The 20,965-nt window shown below is 44.8% G+C and overlaps 1 protein-coding gene across 1 annotated transcript in view; it reads left to right on the plus strand.

The window, feature by feature from the left end:
• LOC144141916 (uncharacterized) overlaps positions 1-20,965 on the plus strand; it is a 153,802-nt gene that overhangs the window by 39,520 nt on the left and 93,317 nt on the right. Inside the window, exons 2-3 of the mRNA XM_077673379.1 lie at positions 3,662-3,819; positions 3,899-3,972. Coding sequence (XP_077529505.1) covers positions 3,662-3,819; positions 3,899-3,972 — 232 coding nt within the window. The remainder of the gene's footprint in view (positions 1-3,661; positions 3,820-3,898; positions 3,973-20,965) is intronic.

Here is a 20,965-nt window from a genome sequence, read left to right on the forward strand (position 1 = left end):
CCTGATAGAGACGTTTTAACATCCTCGGCAGCATGCCTTTTCAACAAGAAACAACCTACATACCATTCCTTAGGACACAATACATAGTGACATCTTCACTCGGGTATTGGTTGTGTAATTCTGTTTCCTTGTCTTGTGAAACGTGTAAAGCCTCAGCTCTAGGCCCAGACATCACATATACATTGATACAACACGTACACATAGACGCACTTGAAGCACTCCTACATCTATGCAATAAAATATGGCTTTCGGGGCATAATCCACGGTCTTGGAGGGAGGCCATAGTAGTGGCTTTCTTGAAGGAGGGAAAGAACACGTCGGCACTCACAAGTGACCGTTCCATAGCTCTGACGAGCTGCCTGTGCAGTCTCCTCGAGAAGATGATAAACCGGAGGTTGGTGTACGTTTTGGGGTAGAACGGTCTTCTCGAGGGCTGCCACGTAGGTTTTAAGGAGCGGAGATCCACAAACGATCAACTTGTGCACTACAGTCATGCATCAAGGATGCCTTCGTTCACAGACACTTCTGTTTACTGTGTTTTTCGACCTCGAAAATGTTTATGAGACCGCTTGGCGTAATGGATCCTCAATAACCTCAAGGCATTCACAGTTTTGGATAAAATGTTTAACAACCTTGCTAGTTACTTGTCAGAGAGAACATTTCGGGTCAGAGGTTGTTCTGCACTGTCATATATTCATGTGCTAGAAAATGGCGTGCCATAAGGTGGAGTGGTAAGGTGCATACATTTCAAAGTTAAGACAAGCTCATCTGGAAAGGCATTCCCACCTACAATATTTTACTCATTGTATGTAAATGACGTCCAGATATCCTTTAAATCATGTATTGCGAACGTCAAGTCCAGCTTGGCATCAACAAACTTGCCGGCTGGGCTGACTAGAATGGTTTCATAATTATTCCTAGAAAGAGCGCTTGTGCTGTGTTCTCCAGGAAGCGTCTGGTCCACCCAAACCCAGACATCACTCTTAATGGCGTTTCGATTCCTGTGAACAAGGAGCACAAGTTTTCAGCTATTTTATTTGACAAAAACCTTACATTTATTCTACACAAAAAACAGATTACTGCAAAAGCCCAAAAACAATAAATACTCATAAGGTCTCCACACAGCAATCTTATGGGGCCGACAAATAACTCCTGCTGCGCCTTTACACTGCCTTGGTAGGGTCTTGCCTTCAGTATGAATGTGTCGTGTATGGGTCGGCGACAAAAACAGCACTGAAAATGCCTGACCCAGTGCTGCACCTTGGCCTTCGCCTGCCATGCAGTGCTTTCCACACTAGCCCTGTCGAGAGTGTGTATGTCGCGTACGACAAATGGTGCCGAGGGTCAGCGGCAGTATGTTGACTTGCTGAATGCATTTAGGATCATTTCTCTCACTAACCATCCTTACAATCCTGTCATGAATGATACATCAAACTTACAACTCTTTGTAAACAGGCCATCTATTTTCTTACCTTTCTCTCAGCCTAAGAATAAAGGTTTCTGCTCTCAAGGTCCCCCTTTCAGACATGCACACGCACAGGCGAATTGTCATTCACGCATGTAGAAAAAAATAGGGTACACAGGAGAGCGATTACTTAGCACTTCCTGTTTCTGCAAGACAAGTGCAGGTGCGCAGAATTCTTCAGCGACGCATGGAAAACTGCTTCTACTCTCTCTTGTGCAGCTCACGGACGGAATTTTCATTGTTTGTAAAACACTGGATTTTCATAGCAGTGTTTACATGGCAGGAGCATACGACATCTTACTCGTTTGAAATCAAAACATCAAAAAAAAATTCAAGTACATCGTGCGCCCAGATTCCATAAGCGCTGTGCTGGGATTGTAATCAGGAAGGTCGTTTAAAAATATGTGCTCAATGTTCTTTTAATGGTTTTAATGACGCCATATGGTTCAAACCTTGAAATAACTATATGCTGGGTACCAGGTCACTGTGGGTTCCCTGGCCATGATACCGCTGATCAAATTGCTTGTGCTGCTGCTTTCATGACTATAGTTGACATAACAAGAGTACCTTACACCGACCTAAAGACACACATCAGACGACAGCTTCGTAATACACAGCAATTGCACTGGAGTAAAAAAACAGACTACACATTGCATGTGATAATACCACAATTTGGACGCTACACAACGGCCTCACACAACAAATACACTGAAGTCGCCCTTGCTAGGCTGCGGATAGGCCATACACATGTAACGCACCCCCACCTGCTCACTGGATCTTTCCGACCCATGTATGCCAGCTGTGGAAGAATCCTATCCGTAGTACATACAATATTCACATGCAAGGCACTGGACACAGCACGACAGAAGCATTTCTCTGATTGTACAGACGACACAATCCACTGCACCAATCATACTTTTTAGCTGACGAACCAATGTTTTCTAGCCATTGTGGTCTTAAGTGTTTGGCTGACAAAATTTCTGCAGCTATTGTCATATCACGTGTAATCATCGTGGCCCTATACACAGGCCGTCTTCATTCTATTTTTCATTGTGTTACTTTTACTTCTACTACCAGGATTTAGTACTTAGTCTCATCATATATTAAACTTCTCTCTGTGGCACTTTTTGCCCTTGTTGGCCTTGCGCCATTAACACCAACAATCATCATCATCACCTCCACTACCAGCGCCAACCCCAACGCTATCACATCATGACAATCATCACCATCATCGTTTTGGTATCTTCATTGTGCCAGATAGAAACCGCAGCCGGAGAAGGTGCCCAGAAGGGCTTAAAAAGACGAGGAAATGCTTGATGGAAACAGCGATGGCCATCGTCGAAACGAGCTCGGAAGCGGGCTAGTGAATGTGTGATTGGCGTGCAAAAAAATGTTAAGATAACGTTGAACAAACGATATACACATGTTCGAACTACGCTTTTGTCTTCAGATCCTCACAGAATCGACAGGATGCTTAAAAGTTTCTTGAAAATTCATGGCAGCCTTACCACCGGTAATAAAATACTTGTGAAATATTTGGTTTACAAATTACCTTTATTTCCATAAAATTGCGGCTGGTGGTTTTGTGTAAAATAATGAGACAACAAATTGTCGCCACATGGATGAATTCCAAAAATGTCATTCGAGTAATGGCCCATTTATGTAACTATGGAGAAAAAGATGGAGCTAAACGAAAACACAGAGAATGATGTCAGCAAATCGTAAATTCATCTTCTGATATCAAAAATGCCAAAATGTCATCGTGGTTCCAACAACCAATCCGGGTGCCGTCCTTCTACCTCTTTTTATGTGGTTAAACGTTGGGTTTCTGAGAAGGTATATATGCAGGACATTGGTAGATGCGTTACCTGCCATGAGGGAAATCTAAGAATACCAATAACTCTATAGCAGGGGGGGGGGAAGCCAGAATATTGTTAACTCAGCCTAAACACATCAAGTTTTTTGACAAAAAATGTTCATAAATTTTGTGTACCCCACAATAAAAATTAAAGTTCACCTGTATAGGGGTACCATGATACTTATCATTCTTCTTGAGTTGTGATGAATATTTTTGTTGCATGAAATTGTAGCATATCGCGGGAAAAGTGTCAGTCTATTTAAACTCATATTTTATTTCTTTAGCATGTTTAGAGCAGTTTATGCTTTCGTAACAAATTGTCGTCTTACCTCTTTTAGTTCTTGAATACATCATTTATTTGGACGGTTGAGGTCGGTACAAAAGATCGGGCCGGTTATGAAATGGAACCGCAGGATATTTGCCGGGTAGATCAAAAAGAATGTGTCAGCAGCAGGGATGTCATTTTCCTGTCCAACTACACATTCGAGAACACTAGGTAAGCACAGAGAAATATGCATACAGTGCGTGTGCGCTCTAAACGTTTGACTATATTGTTACTTTCCGCGCTTTTTCAGGTATTCAGAGCGATATCATGGAGCATTTTTTGACTCAAAAACTAAACCGAGCTCGGTGCTGCTAGTGAATGAAGGTACTGTGCCCAGTTATATTTTCTTGTATTGTTTGTAAGACTGGTGCTTGTTTATGCTCGAATGGTATAACCATACCAGCTGGAGCGTTAGCAACAAATACGTTACGCTCTACTTGCAAAGTTTTCAGATATTGCCTAATAAGTAGTTGGTCATAAACCCGTATTTATTGCATCCAACGAACTCCATCACACAAATAGTTCACCTTCTTCACATACAAATTTTTGTAGCTTACTATTATTTGCAATGTTCGCCTTCATTGATTTCAAGTGAATAATCAAAAGATGCGCATTCTGCCTCGCTACCTCTCGCAGCACAGACATGCCGTAAATAAGCAACCACTTTGCCTCTAAAAGAAGGAGAACTGCCACATTATTCTACAGAGTTTCAATAGGAAAACATTCTTTTCATCTATGCAGACATTTCACTGCAGCAACATATCAATTTATATTTCCCTCACACATAAATATGTTATATTTGAAAATTTTGGTGGAACGTACACTAATAACTGTGGTATTTTCGTCCGCATCAAATATAACAAATAAAAATGTACCTTGTTCACTTGTTTATTGAATAGTTTGGCCTATACCTGTGACCCAGACGACACCATGTGCCTCAAATATTTTTTTTACTTTGGAAAGATATATTTATATTTTTTCGCACCTCACTGCAGAATAATTTTGTTAATTTCTTGTAATTCATTAGGGTGTTTAGCTTTACAACTTATATGCGGATTTGGTTTTGCGTTCGTAACAGTTTTAACGAGGGTACATAAAAAATGCTTAAAAAGGAGGTTCAGAAATTTTTTTGAATGGCTGCAAAATGGTGAAGTATGATGCCAATAAAAAGCCGCGGGAAAGGCGAAGGCTGTGACCCGATGGCCCAACTTGATCCACACAATCATTGCAGTGAAGCCATTCATAATGTTCGTAATTTTACCGTGACTTCAAATACTTCACTACAGAGTGCTGAGATATAAGGAATACTTCCTTTTTATTTTTTGTTAGATTCGAAACTGTTAAACACACGAACAAAACTACCCAGAACCTCCATGTTTGAAACACGAGATAGGACACGCTAAAGTGTCTCTCGTCATCACGGAAGAACTCTTGCGTGAAAATAATTATGCACATTTTGAATATTTATACGCCGTTGCGGACAAATGGGTCGTCACGCAAAAGCCATCCTTGGTGAAAGAATGCCCAATGCGGAGACCCAAAACGTATCCTCTCTTTCGCGACGCACTATCCACATTAGTGAGGCAATCGGCACGCGTAGTCATTTTATTGCTTGAATTTCAATACGACCAGTTCTAGCTCCATGGTAGCACTTGCTCCTTAGCTCTGGTTGCATAGTTTTGTGTAGGCTTGATTACTTCATTTTTGTGTGACACCTTAACCGCCGCTCTGATTGCCGCTTAAAACTACGGTAGCTGCGGATGCTCAGCCCAATCGAAAAAACACGAAGTGTAGCATCAGGATAATCTCACGTGGTTTACACCACTAGGTTGTTTTGGCCGTTTAGAATAAACCGCACGACAACTGAGCAGAAGAAACAGACCATAAACCGGTATGCCCCACTATTCGTTTTTTCTTTGTTTCTTTGTTTTTGTCTTCATTATTGGTGTTTTTTTGTTTTGAGGCTGCTAAGTTTTCAATTTACAAACACACCAATCTGCCATTTTAGAAATAGACGACGTTGTTGAAGAGCGTACTAGCCTGTCGTTTGATTTTAACACCATCGTTATGGGTGCACGCTCTGCAAGCGGCATGTTAACCCTTGCTCCTCGCCGCCGGTTCTTTTGTTCGTCGTAGAAGCTGTTGGAATTGTTTCAAGAGAGTCTCATTTCTAGAGCTGATAGTCCTACACGGAGGAAGGCCGTTATCGAATTCCAGACGCCAGCAAAAACATTGGATGAACCTAATTACGCTTTACCGACCATACGACGTTGCTATCGAGCTTAGTGGCTCCTCTTACGGTTTACACTCCCTTTATTGCTGCATATGATTCTGTCTTCATGCTGGTCTTCGCTGCGTTTTACGGACTTATTCGTTTCTGACAGATGATGAAGACATCCCCTAAGGGAAGGGTTTGGAACCACGCCGGATAGCATGGCTCCTGCGATGCTCCCAGTAGTGCAGCTAGTGACGGCGGGGAGAATTAGGAGGCACAAAGCGAGCCTACTAATGTTTCATCTTTATATATCATGATGTTTTTGTCGTTCCTAGTGACTAGTCTTGGTACTTAAATATTCCCGTTGTTGCTTAACTAGAATAAAGCGGCTTGTTAGGGCTCGCCGCTTGCTGCTGCCAAGGTGAATTTGTGTAGGCAACATTATGTAGACGCCGCAAACACGCGTCAGGATAATTAGGCATACAGCACCTAGCTCAAAAATTCTTTAAGGAAACTACAAAGCGATCATTTCGTCTGCAATATGGGTGATAAGGCACCTGTGAACAATGGAGCCTCCATTATTGTGTTCCTGGCAAAGATTATGTTTACAGATCATCTTTGAAATAGAAAGAAAGCTAGATTCATTAAACAGAGCACGTCTTGCCCAGCATGCATCAGGCCAGGCAGGACCCAGCATTTGTAACCAGAGAATCTGAGCGTAGTGTCAGTAGATTAGGTGCTAGAAAACTGTAACTGAGGCGAGGGAGTCAGCAACGGTGGCCATTTTGTCGTTCATCGGTGTTGCAAATTAGCCGCATCAACAGCCTCGCCAATAACTTCGAATTGGTCGTTTGTTACCAACCCTATAGAAGATGGAGCGGTAGGGCATCTTTGGACACTATTGCGCTGCTGAATTGCTGTTACTCGGGTTATCTTTTTTTCGCATTGGCGTGGCGGGCGCTTTTATGATGCAGCCAAAAAGCTAAAACGCCCGTGTGTTCGAGATTTCGACGCAGCTTCCCAGGTACCCCAATTCATCTGGAGCTGGACGCTACTGCGCGCATTCTCGCTTGAGCAGCGTCCGCGCTTTGAACATTGAAATCAATAAATAAATCGTTTGCTTCCATCGAACTATCATGTCTACACGATATATTTCTCAAGAAAGAGCACCGTTGTGTTGCCCATACGTTCGTCAAATCTTCACACCCAAGATTACCGGAACCAGCACCACGAACTTTATGATGTGCTGCCACCATTTATGATGTGCTGCAATATATTCGTTCATTCATTCATTCAGAATACCCCTAAAGGCCCTCTAGGCGAGGGTATTACTGAGGGGGGATGGGAGCAATACAACATTATTCAAAAATACTGACAAAAATACAAAACGCATTATAACCAGTGATTAGTTGCAACGAAGGGAAGAAACAATAAATACAACCTAGAGCCATACCGCGTTGTACAATCATTAAAACAATCAAATAAATTGGGAACATAGCTCGCAAGAGCTCAAGAATTTGCTTGACACTTTTGTGCCCATAATATTGGCTGAAAAAGACAACATGACGCAAAAACAAAGAACAGAGAACATAACAAGTGGCAGCGCATGCAGAAATAGCCTGGAGCAAGAGCAAGAGCACCGTTTGCAAGCTGTTGCTACAATTTATGCAAGAGGTAAAAACTACAGAAAAAAAATTCTAGTTAATGACCGTGGTGTGCTAGAGCTGCAAGAATTTATTGGAATCTTTATCGGTGGCAACAAGTGCTGGCAAGCCATTCCACTCAACAATGGTGCGCGGTATGAATGATTGTTCGAAAGGAAGTGAATGACATTGTGGGCGTTGAACTTTATTGGGGTGATCGCGTCGTGGAGGGAGAGCAGAGGGGCTTTGAAAAAAACTATCACGCAGTGACGGGTGGTTATAAAGCTTGTGAAAAAGTGATAAGCGCGCATATTTCCGGCGGAGGAACCAATCAACTAGTTCAGCAGGGTTTTTCAAGTTAGTGACGCTGGAAATGGAAGAATAATCAAAGAAAATAAACCGAACAGCACGGTTTTGCACGGATTCAATATTTGATACGATGTAGGCTTGATGAGGGTCCCAAATAGCGCTGGCATACTCTAATTTAGGGCGACATAAAGAGGTGAAAGCAATTTTTTTAACTGTGATGGAGCCTGTTTTAAATTACGTTTAACAACCCAAGCGAACGGTTAAGGCTTGCAAGAGTAAGTTTGACGTGATGCTGCCATGTTAGATCCTGCTGAAAGTGAAGGCCAATGTACTTGTAAGAAGATGTGATCTCAAGTGGCGCATTATTCAAGAAGTAATAAGTGGGAGTATGGTTAGCAGCGTTAGTAAAGGACATATACTTAGTTTTAGAAACGTTTAGTGACATAAGCCAGGTTGAACACCAGAAGTTAATTTTGTCCAGATCAGATTGCGAGGTTGAACTATCGGAATCAGAGGAAATGGTACGATATATTACGCAGTCATCTGCAAACGGTCTAACTTGAGAAGATACAGAGTTGGGAAAATTATTAACATAAACAAGGAGTAGGAGAGGACCAAGGACGCAACCCTGGTGGACGACAGAATTTACGGGAACAAAGGAAGAATATACATTCATAGCAAAGGTGAATTGGGACCTGGAGGATAGGAAAACTTCCATCCATCTAAGAATGTCAAGGTAAAGGTCAAGTTGTGCTAGTTTTAGTATTATTCTGTGGTGAGGAACGCGATCGAAAGCTTTAGCGAAATACAAAAAAACAGCGTTGAACTGGCATCCGGCATCCATGGATTTGTGAAGATCGTGAACAAAACCGGCAAGTTGGGTGTCGCAGGAATAACCCTTACGAAAACCGTGCTGACAATAAGAAATAATGCTATGTTTTTACAAAGAGTTTATGAGTTGACTGAGTATGACATGCTTCATGAGTTTACATTAGGTATTAGTTAGGGAAATGGGCCTGTAATTCTGCGGGGAAGAGCGGTCACCGGATTTGAAGAAAGGGACAACCTTACCTGTTAGCCGTTCTTGAGGTACAGTTTCGGTAGATAACGATACTGAAAGCAGAGCACTTAAGAAGGGACTGATGCTCAATGATATGGCTTTAAGGATTTTATTATTATAGACAATATTGTCGGCTGTTGTAGAGATTTGCAGTTTCTTTAGAAGGCACAAAATACCGGCTTCACTGATAGTAATCTCCGGCAGTGTTGCAGCGTATGAACTATTTAAAATGGGAGCGGATGAAACGTCCTCTCTTGTAAAAACACTTGAAAAAGCCTGATTTAGCAGCTCTGCGCATTCAGAATCGGGGACTGAATTCCGTTGTTATGGTTAATCCGGAGTCGGAGAAACCTGACTGAGTGGCTGATATGCAGCCGCGAAAGTTGTAGGCTCTGAAGAACAGAAAACAAACGTCCTTGGACACAGATAAGAAATGAAAGATACGGACGCCTTTATCAGTCCTATCTTGTCTTCGTCCACGACGGTTAAACGCCACGGTTGTTTTTTTCTTTTATAATGAACGGACTCGCTCAGTAACACGCTTTCTTGAAAAATAGCTGACGATAAGTGCACCGGTTTCCCAAGAAATCGATGGTTTTATAGGCACATTAGGACATTTCCATGCGCAGTATTCAAATTAATAGTGAAACCATTAAAATAAGAGTCGCCAATGAGCTTCTTAAATTGATTGACATTGTTGTTAACTACCGGCCTGTTCCTCAGAATAATAGGCACGACAGCTTCGGCAAAAATATGGTTAACTTCCTGTTTTCCTGTCTTTTATACAGCCTGTTTTATTTTTCCCTTGAATAATATCCCACAATTCCTAGATTTTGTGTGCCACTATGTAGAAGTATAGAGCCACTATAAGGTTTCAATCCAGTCCAATGACGACACTAAGGCGATTTCACGGTGTAATGGCGGTCCACGACGACACAGACGGCCTCGATATGAGCCGCATAGACGCCAGCACCAGATTTCTCGCTAGTGTATACAGTAATAAACTTTATTGCGTGCAGAGCGGTGAGTAAGCCTACAAAATAGAATGGCAGGGGCTCCGGGAACACCCCCTCACATTGGCACCCCATGGTTCCCTGAAGTGCTCCTACGTGTGGCAGAGATGCAATTTTCTAAGCTTTCCGGTACTTTGTTCGTTTCTTGGCGCAACTGTCCTTTTTTTTAGAGCAGATGTTTATATGTGCTTCTAAATTCACATACAAACATGACACTGCTCTGACCAACCATTTGTGATCAAACAAAAACACTTAGTCACTTCAAGGTCTGAACGGCCATTCGAAATTGCAAAGATTTGAGGGAGCTTCTTGGCACGTTGTCACACGGAGAAGTTCTTTGTTTTGCCCAGATATACGGTATGGCCTAAACTTCGCGTGACGAGTTGCGGTAGTACCCAGCGGTACTTGGTGACGAGGAAGCCCGGTCGTCCTGAGGACGCACCGGAACACGGTCATGATGGTTGGTGTTTATTGGCGCAAGGCCGACGAGGGCAAAGAGCGCCAGAGAAGTTATTTAATGAAACGAAGTGGTTCCCACAAAAGATAGGTACAAAACGTGTAAACTGGACATAGTAAGATCAATAAAGATAATGGTGATGGCTGGTGTATAGGGCCAGATTTGATTATGCATGATAGGAGATGAGGTTTAAAAACTTAACATCTGACAAATACTTAAACACGCGGTTCACAGAAACCATGGCGTCGTCACCCAGAAACAACGCTGGGTGTAGGGGAATATGTTGTCTGTAGAGTTCTCTGAAGTGTTTGTGTCGTGTTGTGTCAAGTGCCTTGCATTGTATGAGTATGTGGACTACGGCTAGGCCTTCCCCACACCTGGTACACAGGGGTCTTGGAGATACCGTGAGCAGGTGCGAGTGCGTTACATGCGTATGGCCTATCCGTAACCTAGCTAAGGCAACTTCAATGTTCTTGTTGTGTGAGTCAGTAGTGTATTGTCCCAAGTGTGCTTTTATCACGTGTAGTTTGTTGTCTGTCTGTTCGCTCCAGTCTGCTTGCCAAGTTTTACGGAGTTGTTGTCTAATGTGTGGCTTGAGGTCTGTGTAAGGTAGTGTTGCCATATCTACTGTGTTTCGGAGTGCAGCATTGGCAGCCATTTCGTCTGCCACTTCATTACCGCCAATGCCAGAGTGGCCTGGCCCCCAACACACAGTCACCCCAAGGTTTGAGGAATAAGCTACCATAATTGTTTTGAAGACCAGATTAATGAGATGGTTTTTGATGACTTTCCGGATGACAATGCACGAACGACGCTCAACGAATCTGTATAAATGACGGATGTAGGAATATGATGTTCAACTATGTGACTTACAACCAGAAATATACCATATGCTTCTGCCGTAAAAATACTTGTATTAACATTCATTGTTCTACATGCTGCGAAATTGGGACCATGCGCAGCACACGACACTGCAGTGAACGTTTTAGATGCATTACTGAAGAACTCTGCAGCCCTGTATTTATTCTGCAGATGCATGAAATGCTGCAAAATCCCACTTCTTGGTGTCCTGTTCTTATTGTATTGTACGAAAGACAAGTCACATGCTACAGGACGAAGATGCCATGGTGCTACAAGATCAGTGTGAGATGATTTGAATGTGTCTAAGAAGGAGACCTCATGAATAGTCACCTCGTCCCTCACTCTGTGCGAGAAGGGAACGGGAATTGATGGGCGGTTTAAAAAGAGTTTAGTTGTGGACGTATCATTAAAAACTGGTTTAAAGGGATGGTTATTCATTGATGAGATTTTGGAGGCATATAGGAGGTCAACATAAGTTCGCTGGTACGTTAAGCACCATTTGTCGCACTCTGCATAAAGACTGTGGACAGGACTGGTACGCAATGCCCCACAAGACAGGCGAAGCCCCAAGTGAAGCACTGGGTTGAGCATTTTAAGTGCTGTTTTTGTGGCTGACCCATACACAACGCTTCCGTAGTCCAACCGTGACCCCACCAACGCGGCATAAAGTCGAAGCAAGAGTTGTTTGTCTGCACCGTACGATTGGTGAGACAGGACTTTTAGAATATTCATTGTTTTTAGGCATTTTTGTTTGAGTAGTTTTATGTGGGATATGAATGTGAGTTTCTCGTCAAACACCACACCCAAAAACTTGTGTTCTCTTTTTACTAGAATCGAGTCACCAAAGGGTTTCACGTCAGGATCGGGCAGGATGCCCCGCCTTTTTGAGAATACGACGCACGTACTTTTAGAAGGATTAAGTTTAAATCCATTTTCATCTGCCCACCGAGAAAGTTTATTTACCCCAAGCTGGACCTGACGTTCACAAATGGATATGTTACATGATTTGAAAGATATTTGAACGACATCTACATACATCAAGCAGCGAAAGGTTGGCGGCAGTGCCTTTCGGAGAGAGTTCATATTAACTCTAAACAAGCTGCAGCTCAATACGCCACCTTGAGGCAAGCCATTCTCCTGCACGTGAACGTTTGAAAGTGCCGAACCGACCCTGACACGAAATGTTCGTTCAGACAGGTAACTTGAAAGAGTATTCAGCATGTTACCTGTCACACCATAGGATTTTGGGTCTGCAAGAATGCCATAACGCCATGCCGTATCATAAGCTTTCTTAATATCAAATAATACGGTCATGCAGTACTGTCTGTGTATGAAGGCATCCTTAATATAAGATTCCAGGGCAACTAATTGATCGTTTGTGGATCGCCCTGCCCGGAAGCCTGCCTGGCAGCTCTCGAGAAGACCATTGTACTCAAGAAAGTACACGAGCCTACGGTTTATCATCTTCTCGAGGAGCTTGCACAGGCAGCTTGTCAAAGCAATGGGCCCGTAACTGGAAGTAGAGGAAGAGCCCTTCCCTTCTTTTAGGAAAGCCACTACTATGGCCTCCCTCCAAGAGCGAGGAATGTGCCCCGAAAGCCAAATCTTGTTATATAGGTGGAGGAGTGTTAGAAGAGTGTCTGAGTGTAGGTGCTGTATCATTGTATATGTGATGTTGTCTGGGCCTGGAGCTGAGGGTTTACAAGTGCTCAGGGCGGTCCTCAGCTCATGAAGTGAAAACTCCGAGTTATAAGAGGAGTTTGACGTATCATTATCACGTAAACACTTCTTTTCAGCCAATTGTTTGTGTTTCATGAAAGTGCTAGTGTAGTGTGCTGAACTGGACACGTGTTGGAAGTGTTGTGCGAGTGTGTTAGCCTGGTCTTCCAGTTTGTCCCCTGTTTTTCTGACCAGGGGCAGGCTGTGTGTCTATTGTCCTTTTAGTTTGCGTATTCGTGTCCAGACTTTGCGAGAGTCAGTGTAAGAGTTTATGGATGTTACGAATGAGCGCCAACTCTCTCGTTTTGCCTCACGGCGCACACGTTTTCCCATCGCCTTAGCCCTTTTGAACAATAAAAGGTTTCCCGACGTGGGGTAACGGCGCAGGATACCCCACGCCTTGTTCTGGGCCACTAGCGCCTGCCTACAGTCCTCATTCCACCACGGGCTCCACTGGTTGCGCAGGGCACCAGAGGTGTGGGGAATGGACCTTTCGGCGGCTTCGAGGATGTGCGCCGTGAGGAGTTGTGCGGCTTCATCTACGTGTAGGTGTCTTATAATTGTGTAGTGTAGTTTCGATGTCTCTGTAAATGTGTTCCAGTTAGCTCGTGCTTCATTGAACCTATTATTGGAAGATGAACTGCTTCGGCCTTTACCTATGTATGTAAGTGAGGTGGGGAAGTGGTCACTGCCATATGGGTCAGTTCCCACACCCCACTCGAGAAGAGGAAAGAGAACTGCGGAGCCAATAGCCAAGTCAAGACATGAGTATGTGTTGTGTCCTATGTTATGATATGTAGGCTGTTTATTGTTGAAAAGGCATGCTCCAAAAGATGTAAGAAACCTCTCTATCAGGCGACCCCGGGCATCCGTACGAGAAGAGCCCCAAAGAGAATTTTGAGCATTAAGGTCGCCTGTTAGAATGTATGGTTCGGGCAGCTGGTCAACCAGCGCCTCGAAGTCAAAGCTCGAAAGTGTAACATCAGGAGGAATGTATATGGAGCATACCGTTATCAACCTATTAAATATTATTAAGCATATTGCTACTGCCTCAAGGATAGTGTTTAAAGTGACAGGTTGGGATGCTAAGGATTTCCGGACAATTATGGCCACACCGCCAGAAGAGTGTGTGCAGCCATCCCTGTCTTTCCTGTATACCAGGTAACTATTCAAGAAATTTGTGTGTTTAGAACTCAAATGTGTTTCCTGAACACTCATTACACTTGGCTGATTGGTATGCAGAATCTCATACACGTCGTCAAGATTATTCAGAAGGCCTCTGCAGTTCCATTGAACAATATTTTCTCTTCCCATTATTTAATGTGAGAGCTACTGAAGTGTGTATGTTTGTTTATGTGTCCTCCCTTCAGGGCTGTGACTCTTGGATTGGGCTTTGTGGGCGGCCTATCTGTAGGCTTGGACGTCGGAGGCCGCTCCTTGCGCTGCGTTGCAGGCAAGAACGGCACGACGTCCATCTCGTCATCCGATGTCCTGGGTGTGCCAGTGGAACCGGCCCCCCCAGACTGGGCCCCCCTTCGGGGGCCCTTCGTTTGAGCCGCCACCGCCTCTGGTGTCGGGGGCACCAGAAGTGGCACGGGCGGTGCGGTGGCGGTGGGAGCTGGTGTGGGGCCCGTGGTGTCCATGGCACCCTCCAACGCACTGGAGGATGGGGAGGCAGAGACCGGAGCGGCACCGGTCCCGACGGAAGAGGTTGCCACCACAACCGCTGCTGGCACAGCGAGCGGAGTGGGGCCGGGCTGGGCTGCCCGAGGCACCCCAGCGGGGGGGCTGGGGGCGGGACCATGTCCGACTCGCGGTACTGGGTCCCCGCCGAGACCAGACGCCATTCCGCGCCCCGGCGAGCCGCGTCGGCGTACCTGCCCAGGGGGAAAAAGGCGAACCTCTTTCGCGCCTCTGGGAAGGGGATGTTCTCGTTTACTTCCAAGGCAATGATCTGTTTTTCTTGTTTGAATTTTTCGCAGCTCCTTGAATAGGCAGCGTGCGGTCCCTGGCAGTTCGCACAGGTGAAGCTCTCGGATTCGCATTTGTCGGTTAGGTGATCGTGTGCTGCACATTTTGCGCACGTCGGTTTACCACGGCAAGAGGTTGTGCCGTGCCCAAACCGCTGACACTTGAAGCAGCGGCGTGGGTTTGGCACGTAGGGCCGGACCGGACATCTCATGAAGCCTGCGTTGACCGACTCAGGAAGTGTTGAGCGGTCAAATGTCAAGATTATGTGTTTAGTAGGTATATTTGGTCGTTTCGGCGTATCGTGATTCGCCGCACTGCTGTCACGCCCTGATCGCGAAGGCCGTCGAGCAGATTTGCTTCAGTCTCATTTATTAGATCTCTATCAGAAATGACGCCCTGGCAGCTATTCAGACTGCGATGGGGCGTAATCTTGATGTCAACATCGACCATGTGCGTTTGCTTCAAGAGGTTAGAGGATTGCTGTTTGTTTTGAACTTCAATTAGGACTTCTCCGGTTGTGAGCTTTTTAGCCTGGTACGATTTGCCTACAAGGCTTTCAAGAAACTTGGAAATGAGAAAGACAGACTGGGAAGTGATGGATTTTGATTTATCTAGGGATTCCATTACCAGGAAGCGCGAGAAAAAATATCGGGCTTTGGAATGGAGATCGAAGACAAAGGAGGAAAAGATACTTCGGTGCGGCCCCTTTTCAGGGACCGATCACGTTTGGAGGGGGGGTTTGAAAATGACATATGATACATTGGAAAGCAGGGAGACCAGGGTACTTTCTTCTTTGACCTTACCCTGGTAGTCAAAGAGGTCCCGGAGCTCCCTGCCTGGTAGACAGGCAGAGAGCCCATCGGCCGGAGCTTGACCAAGGCTCCGACGGCCACCGTTAGAGGTTTCTACCCTTCACCTTAAAAACACATCACCACGGTAGGATACAGCTTATGTTGGGGGGCTCGGGGTCCGCGGTATCGCCAGTACCGTCACCAAGATTACTCAAGGTTCCCCGTGCGGGGGCACCGGAGCACACCAGCACGCAAGCCGTTGAATAGCTCGGCTTGCACCATCTCCGTATTGTCGAGTCCCACGCTGCTGGTTTACCGGCCTACTTCTTGCTCCGCGCAGAGGCCCCTCCGACAACAGCTACTCGGACGGCAGTGACGGGTCTTCTGCTACGGCACCTAGCGTAGCGAACGTCGAACCGGGCGAAGCTCTAACGGCAGCCGGCGGCCAGGTCAACGCAAGTCCCTCAACCACGCAGCCTTCTGGTCACGAACCAACTCCTTCCCCTCTCGTCAGCTGACCCTTGTTGTGGCGGTTGTTGTTCATGTTCGTTGTCTCAAGGCGCATACCCACTGATGGGAATGTCCCGAAATCGGACGTAAAGAGGGCGGGCGCGTCCGCTTACAACGCCAGTAAATAAAAACCTTAATATTTATACCCAGAAACAGCGTTTGCTTGCAAGATAGATTTGGTTAAATTCAGAAGATGAGGTTTGATCAGAAAATTCAAGCTCCTTTAGCCACAAAACATTCAGGTAAGTATCAAGGCTAATCCGGGAGACGCCTGGTTTCGGACACATGTATAAAGTGCAGCAGCACACCCTGGGTAGCAGTATTCCACTCATGTAGCCCCAACACGAAAGTAGTACAGGAATGGAAATAGCAAGTTCAATTCATTGTAATTGCCTTGCAAGGTCACGTATCATCGTGGAAAAACCGCGGCAATGCGATAGCAAGTTATCTAGTGTCTCATGTTTACCACAAACAGCGCATAGGCCGGCGGGGGCGATATCAGGCTTGTTCAATATGGGGTACCCTACATCAGGATCTTGCTATGCTGACCTCGCGTTTACGACATTCACAAAAATTAGGATACCAATTATGTCTTTAATGGGTACGATCTTCAAAATTAGTAATGACCCCTTCCTGCGTTCTTGTTAGGCATGGGGAGCTACCAAACCTTTCCCCTGCATTATTAAACTGTACAGGGCAAAGGTAAACCGAAGGACCATTCAAAGTAGTCAACCCCTTCATTATTGAATGAACCATTGCGTCCGGAAACACGACTAAGGTAGATGTCCCGCAAGTAAGAATGTACACGAAAGTTGAACGTACCAACTAGAGGTGAATATTCCATGACGACAACGTGGGACAGACCGGTGGCGAGTGAGTTATTACATCGGTAATAAAATGTTGCGGATTTAATTTTAAGGCAAGTACTATCGCTTGGTATTCGGCTTGAAATATTTCAGTGAACTCTGATAAACGCAGAGTTTTTGCACTCCTCGTATCGCGCGTTCGGGGTGGTGCGTTCCTTGCTTCTTTCTCATCATCACCACTGCCAGTGCGTCGGCATCATCTGCAAGCGCTGTGTCGAGGCACGGGGATGTCAGTCCTCACAGAAATGATGCCGTATAAAGAACGCCAAATAAATTCTTACAATTCAGTTAAGTTCTCATTGGTTAACTTTTTATTGCTTGGAGCAGGATATACAGTCGCGCTCACTATGGCCTACACCGCTCATTATTATTCACCGCTTTGTAAAACCTTTGTCTGGCACCCGGGGTAAAGACCAAGTACACATTAGGAGCATAACTTCCTCATGAATCAGCCTTATCCTAACGTATATGCCTATATTCATTGTTTTGTCGATATAATCTTGGTTATATAATATATATGGGTTATATATTATATATATAACCCACGGAACAGCAGCCGTAAAACTCAGGGGGCAGGAGCCTTTCTTGACTTCTTGATCAGTGGCCAAACTGCTTCCGCTCACGAACAGTCGCCGCTGAAGATTAACACTATGAATAACTTGGAATTAAAAGTCGTAGCTCAAGCGATGCCTGCCTGTGGACAACGAAGGTAATACGTGTAGGTGAAACACCGAAGAAGAAAAGAAAGAAATGGTTTATAATCATTTCAGTGGCTCCTGCGAATCAGTGAGGGAACGCGGTTTGGCCGTTTCATAAAACTTGAGACACTGCTCGGCGCGTGAATTGGGATGTGGGCAGTGACGTTGGCTGCCGCAGGTGTGGGGTGATTTGGCGGCGCTTACTAGACCGTTAACAACAAAAAACTGCCAAATATATAAAAGATAGAAATTGGGCCATGGGAGTCTTGCTGTCACCGTATTCAACCACTCCGGCACCTTGTTGGCGGTTCTCCGTTTTATTGAACGATCGTGTAAGCTAAGGTATGTTTTAGATGCGATAGACTTTTTGGTCTACTTAAACGCCGAATTTTTGGTCTGTCTGTAAGTGACTCGATTCAGGCAGGTGACAAAAGTGAAACAGAAGCAGCGCAATAGTCTGATATACCGAAAGCGAAACATAAACGTCTAAGCCCGATGTCAGTGTTTACACTTGTCAGCATTGGCGAAAAATAAACAAAACGTTTGGCAAATATATGTCTGAAAAGGAATACATAAACAACATTTGCACTGTTCTTCTATTTAAAACGATTTTGGATGCTTTGTTGAAATACTAAGTCGACTGCAGAAAAGCGTCGCCTGGTGTTGTGAGTGCCACTATAGCTCCTGACGGCATTTAAGAAATCAAACGGCAACCGTAGCGCAATGTTCCACTAGATGGGTTGTACGTTCCGCTGGGAACGCTCGTGGAGTAGGGCAACGTGATTCTATAAACTCTGTAGTAGGTTGCACCTATTCCCGCTCATCTCCGCCGTACGACAGCAGTGACATCGAGGCACTCAAACTTGATGCAGTAAAATCCCGTAACTTTTAATTGACTTGAGCAAACCTCTACCATGATATTTTGGGAGGAACCGGACGGGAGAAGAACAGTATGAGAGCGAGCGGAAAAGAGAAGGGAGGCAAGTACTTGGGAAGGGCACAGGTCGACTATCGTCTTTTGTCGAAAGTTCAAAGAAAAGCAGCAGATGAGTGCCATTTTTTTTCGCCGAATATGCGAAGAGGCAGTTCTTTTGCTTTTAACACAGAAGTCCATCTTTAAGCCTCGGTGGCGGTTACACCGCAAACAAAGGAATAAAGAGGCTCCGGATCAAAGGTTTGCACATCAACAAACAAAAAACGTGTCGCACATTCAATTTTTATTGACGAACGCGCTTCCCTCACTGCAAGCAACGAAGTACAATGTATACAAGTTTTCACGCGTGTACAGATGCGGATCATCAAGCCAGCCACCTCTTGCGGAGTTTTGTTCAGAGTGGCAATGTTCACCAGTAAAGTGGCAATAGTAGAGTCATAACTGGGTCGGTGACACAGCTGCAGCATGCGGTAAAAGTACTGAAATGCCACACATGTTTGTAAAGAAGTTAGCGTTGATCAGGAAAAAATCATCGCGTCCGCAGAACTAATTTTTATGACGAGGGGGATTATACAATATAATTTAATTCAGCTTGTTGGGTAAACTTTCAGCCGTCTTTAGCCTAGTAAAATTCAATATGTCATTTCGCACCTTTCACATTTATCTGAAGCGTAGATTGCATCGAATTTACTAACCCAAAATAATAATATTAACATTTATATTCTGTTTGCCGGAATAAATCCTTAACAATACTTTTTTGAATATATAAAGTTTAGGTTTAGTGCTGTTTTTATATTTTGATGTGACCAACTGAAAATATTCAGGCAGCCATCTTGCTGATGTTATACCGTATTGAACAACACCGCGATAACGGACCGATATAAATGGGACCTTTTCATTTATCACGTACCTAGGGCTAATAAAAAAAGTCGTGCGTCGCAGAAAACGTAACCTTTCAACCAAAGGAAATAACGCCTATGAATTGAACAGTAATGTAAATAGTCATCCCGTTAATAAGCCATATCCCAAAATAGAACAATCAACCGTGAAATTCCGCAGGTACGATGTTTTATGGCAATCAATGACGTGATAAAGTATTATAAAAACAAGTTGCGAAACAAAGCAACGTCATTTGTAAAACAATACTTATGAACTGCATAACCCACTACCCTCTGCATGCGCTGCAAGCAGCCTACAGACTCCCACAAACGTTAAGGATCGCAGAAAGAGCCCTAGACGTATACTGCTGTGAACTATGCATTGTGCTTGTTTATTTATGGTTTGTTTTTACGGTCCGGCTGCGCCCGGCTATGTTATGTGTGTCCCAATCGAAGCGCATGTTCCGTTCTTTATTTTTATGCCGCACGCATTACCTCATTCGGATAAAGAGAGCATTTTGCCCTAGCCTCAACTGGCCTGGAATAATCTTCTTTGATCTACTATGTTGGGGATGTAAATCGACGCTTCTAGAAAAACTCGCGCCGAAAGTTAGAAGCCTGCAGAGCAGACGCCGCGGCGTTCATTCGACTCTCGGACGCTCGCCAATGCACGTCGCTTTGTTGACTGCTGCTTCGTCGCCTGTGTGCTTTTTGAGTGGTTAGGGGAGCGCAAGTTTGCTCCAATAAACGTGTTTTTCCTTAAAATCGACTGCCTCGTCTTTTCTTCGTAACATCTGGTAGAGGTGCTGGGTACATGTTCTTTAAGTCCTCGTCAAGCCAACAAGCAAGCCAAACTCGTGTCAGTCACCTTCAGCAAGGTATTCAGCAAGAGTGTGGACTGCTTCCGGATAACGTGAAGAAAGAAGACTACGGGAAAACCACCATTATCAACGCCGGCACCATGACCAGCGATCCTAACACTGCCCGCGTATTGCAACAGCCCCAGGAACCACCGTCGTTCCGCGGATCCCTCGGAGAAGACCCTGAGGACTGGTTGAAGAAAGTGGAGCGCGTCCTTATCTTTAACAGGTCGGATGGCGCAAAAAATGTCCGCACTGTTTTCTTCTATTTAGCAGATACGGCCCGAACTTAGTTTAAGAACCATGAAAGCTCCCAAACCGACTGGACCCTCTTTAAGAGCGAGTTCCTCAAAACATTCGCTACTGTCATGGGGAAAGAAAGAGCCGCCCTTTTGTTAGAAACGCAACCGCAACGTCCCAACGAATGGGTCGTAATTTTTGTGGAGATGAAGCAAATATTTCGTCGCGGGGACCCCGAAATGACCAAAGAAATGAAGTTACGCTGCTCAATGCCCGGTGTGAAGGAGGAACT

The sequence above is a fragment of the Haemaphysalis longicornis genome, unplaced genomic scaffold (assembly GCF_048455015.1).
Source record: "Haemaphysalis longicornis isolate Haplotype H1 unplaced genomic scaffold, Haemaphysalis longicornis Haplotype H1 scaffold_6, whole genome shotgun sequence".
In the NCBI taxonomy this organism is placed as follows: Eukaryota; Metazoa; Arthropoda; class Arachnida; order Ixodida; family Ixodidae; genus Haemaphysalis; species Haemaphysalis longicornis.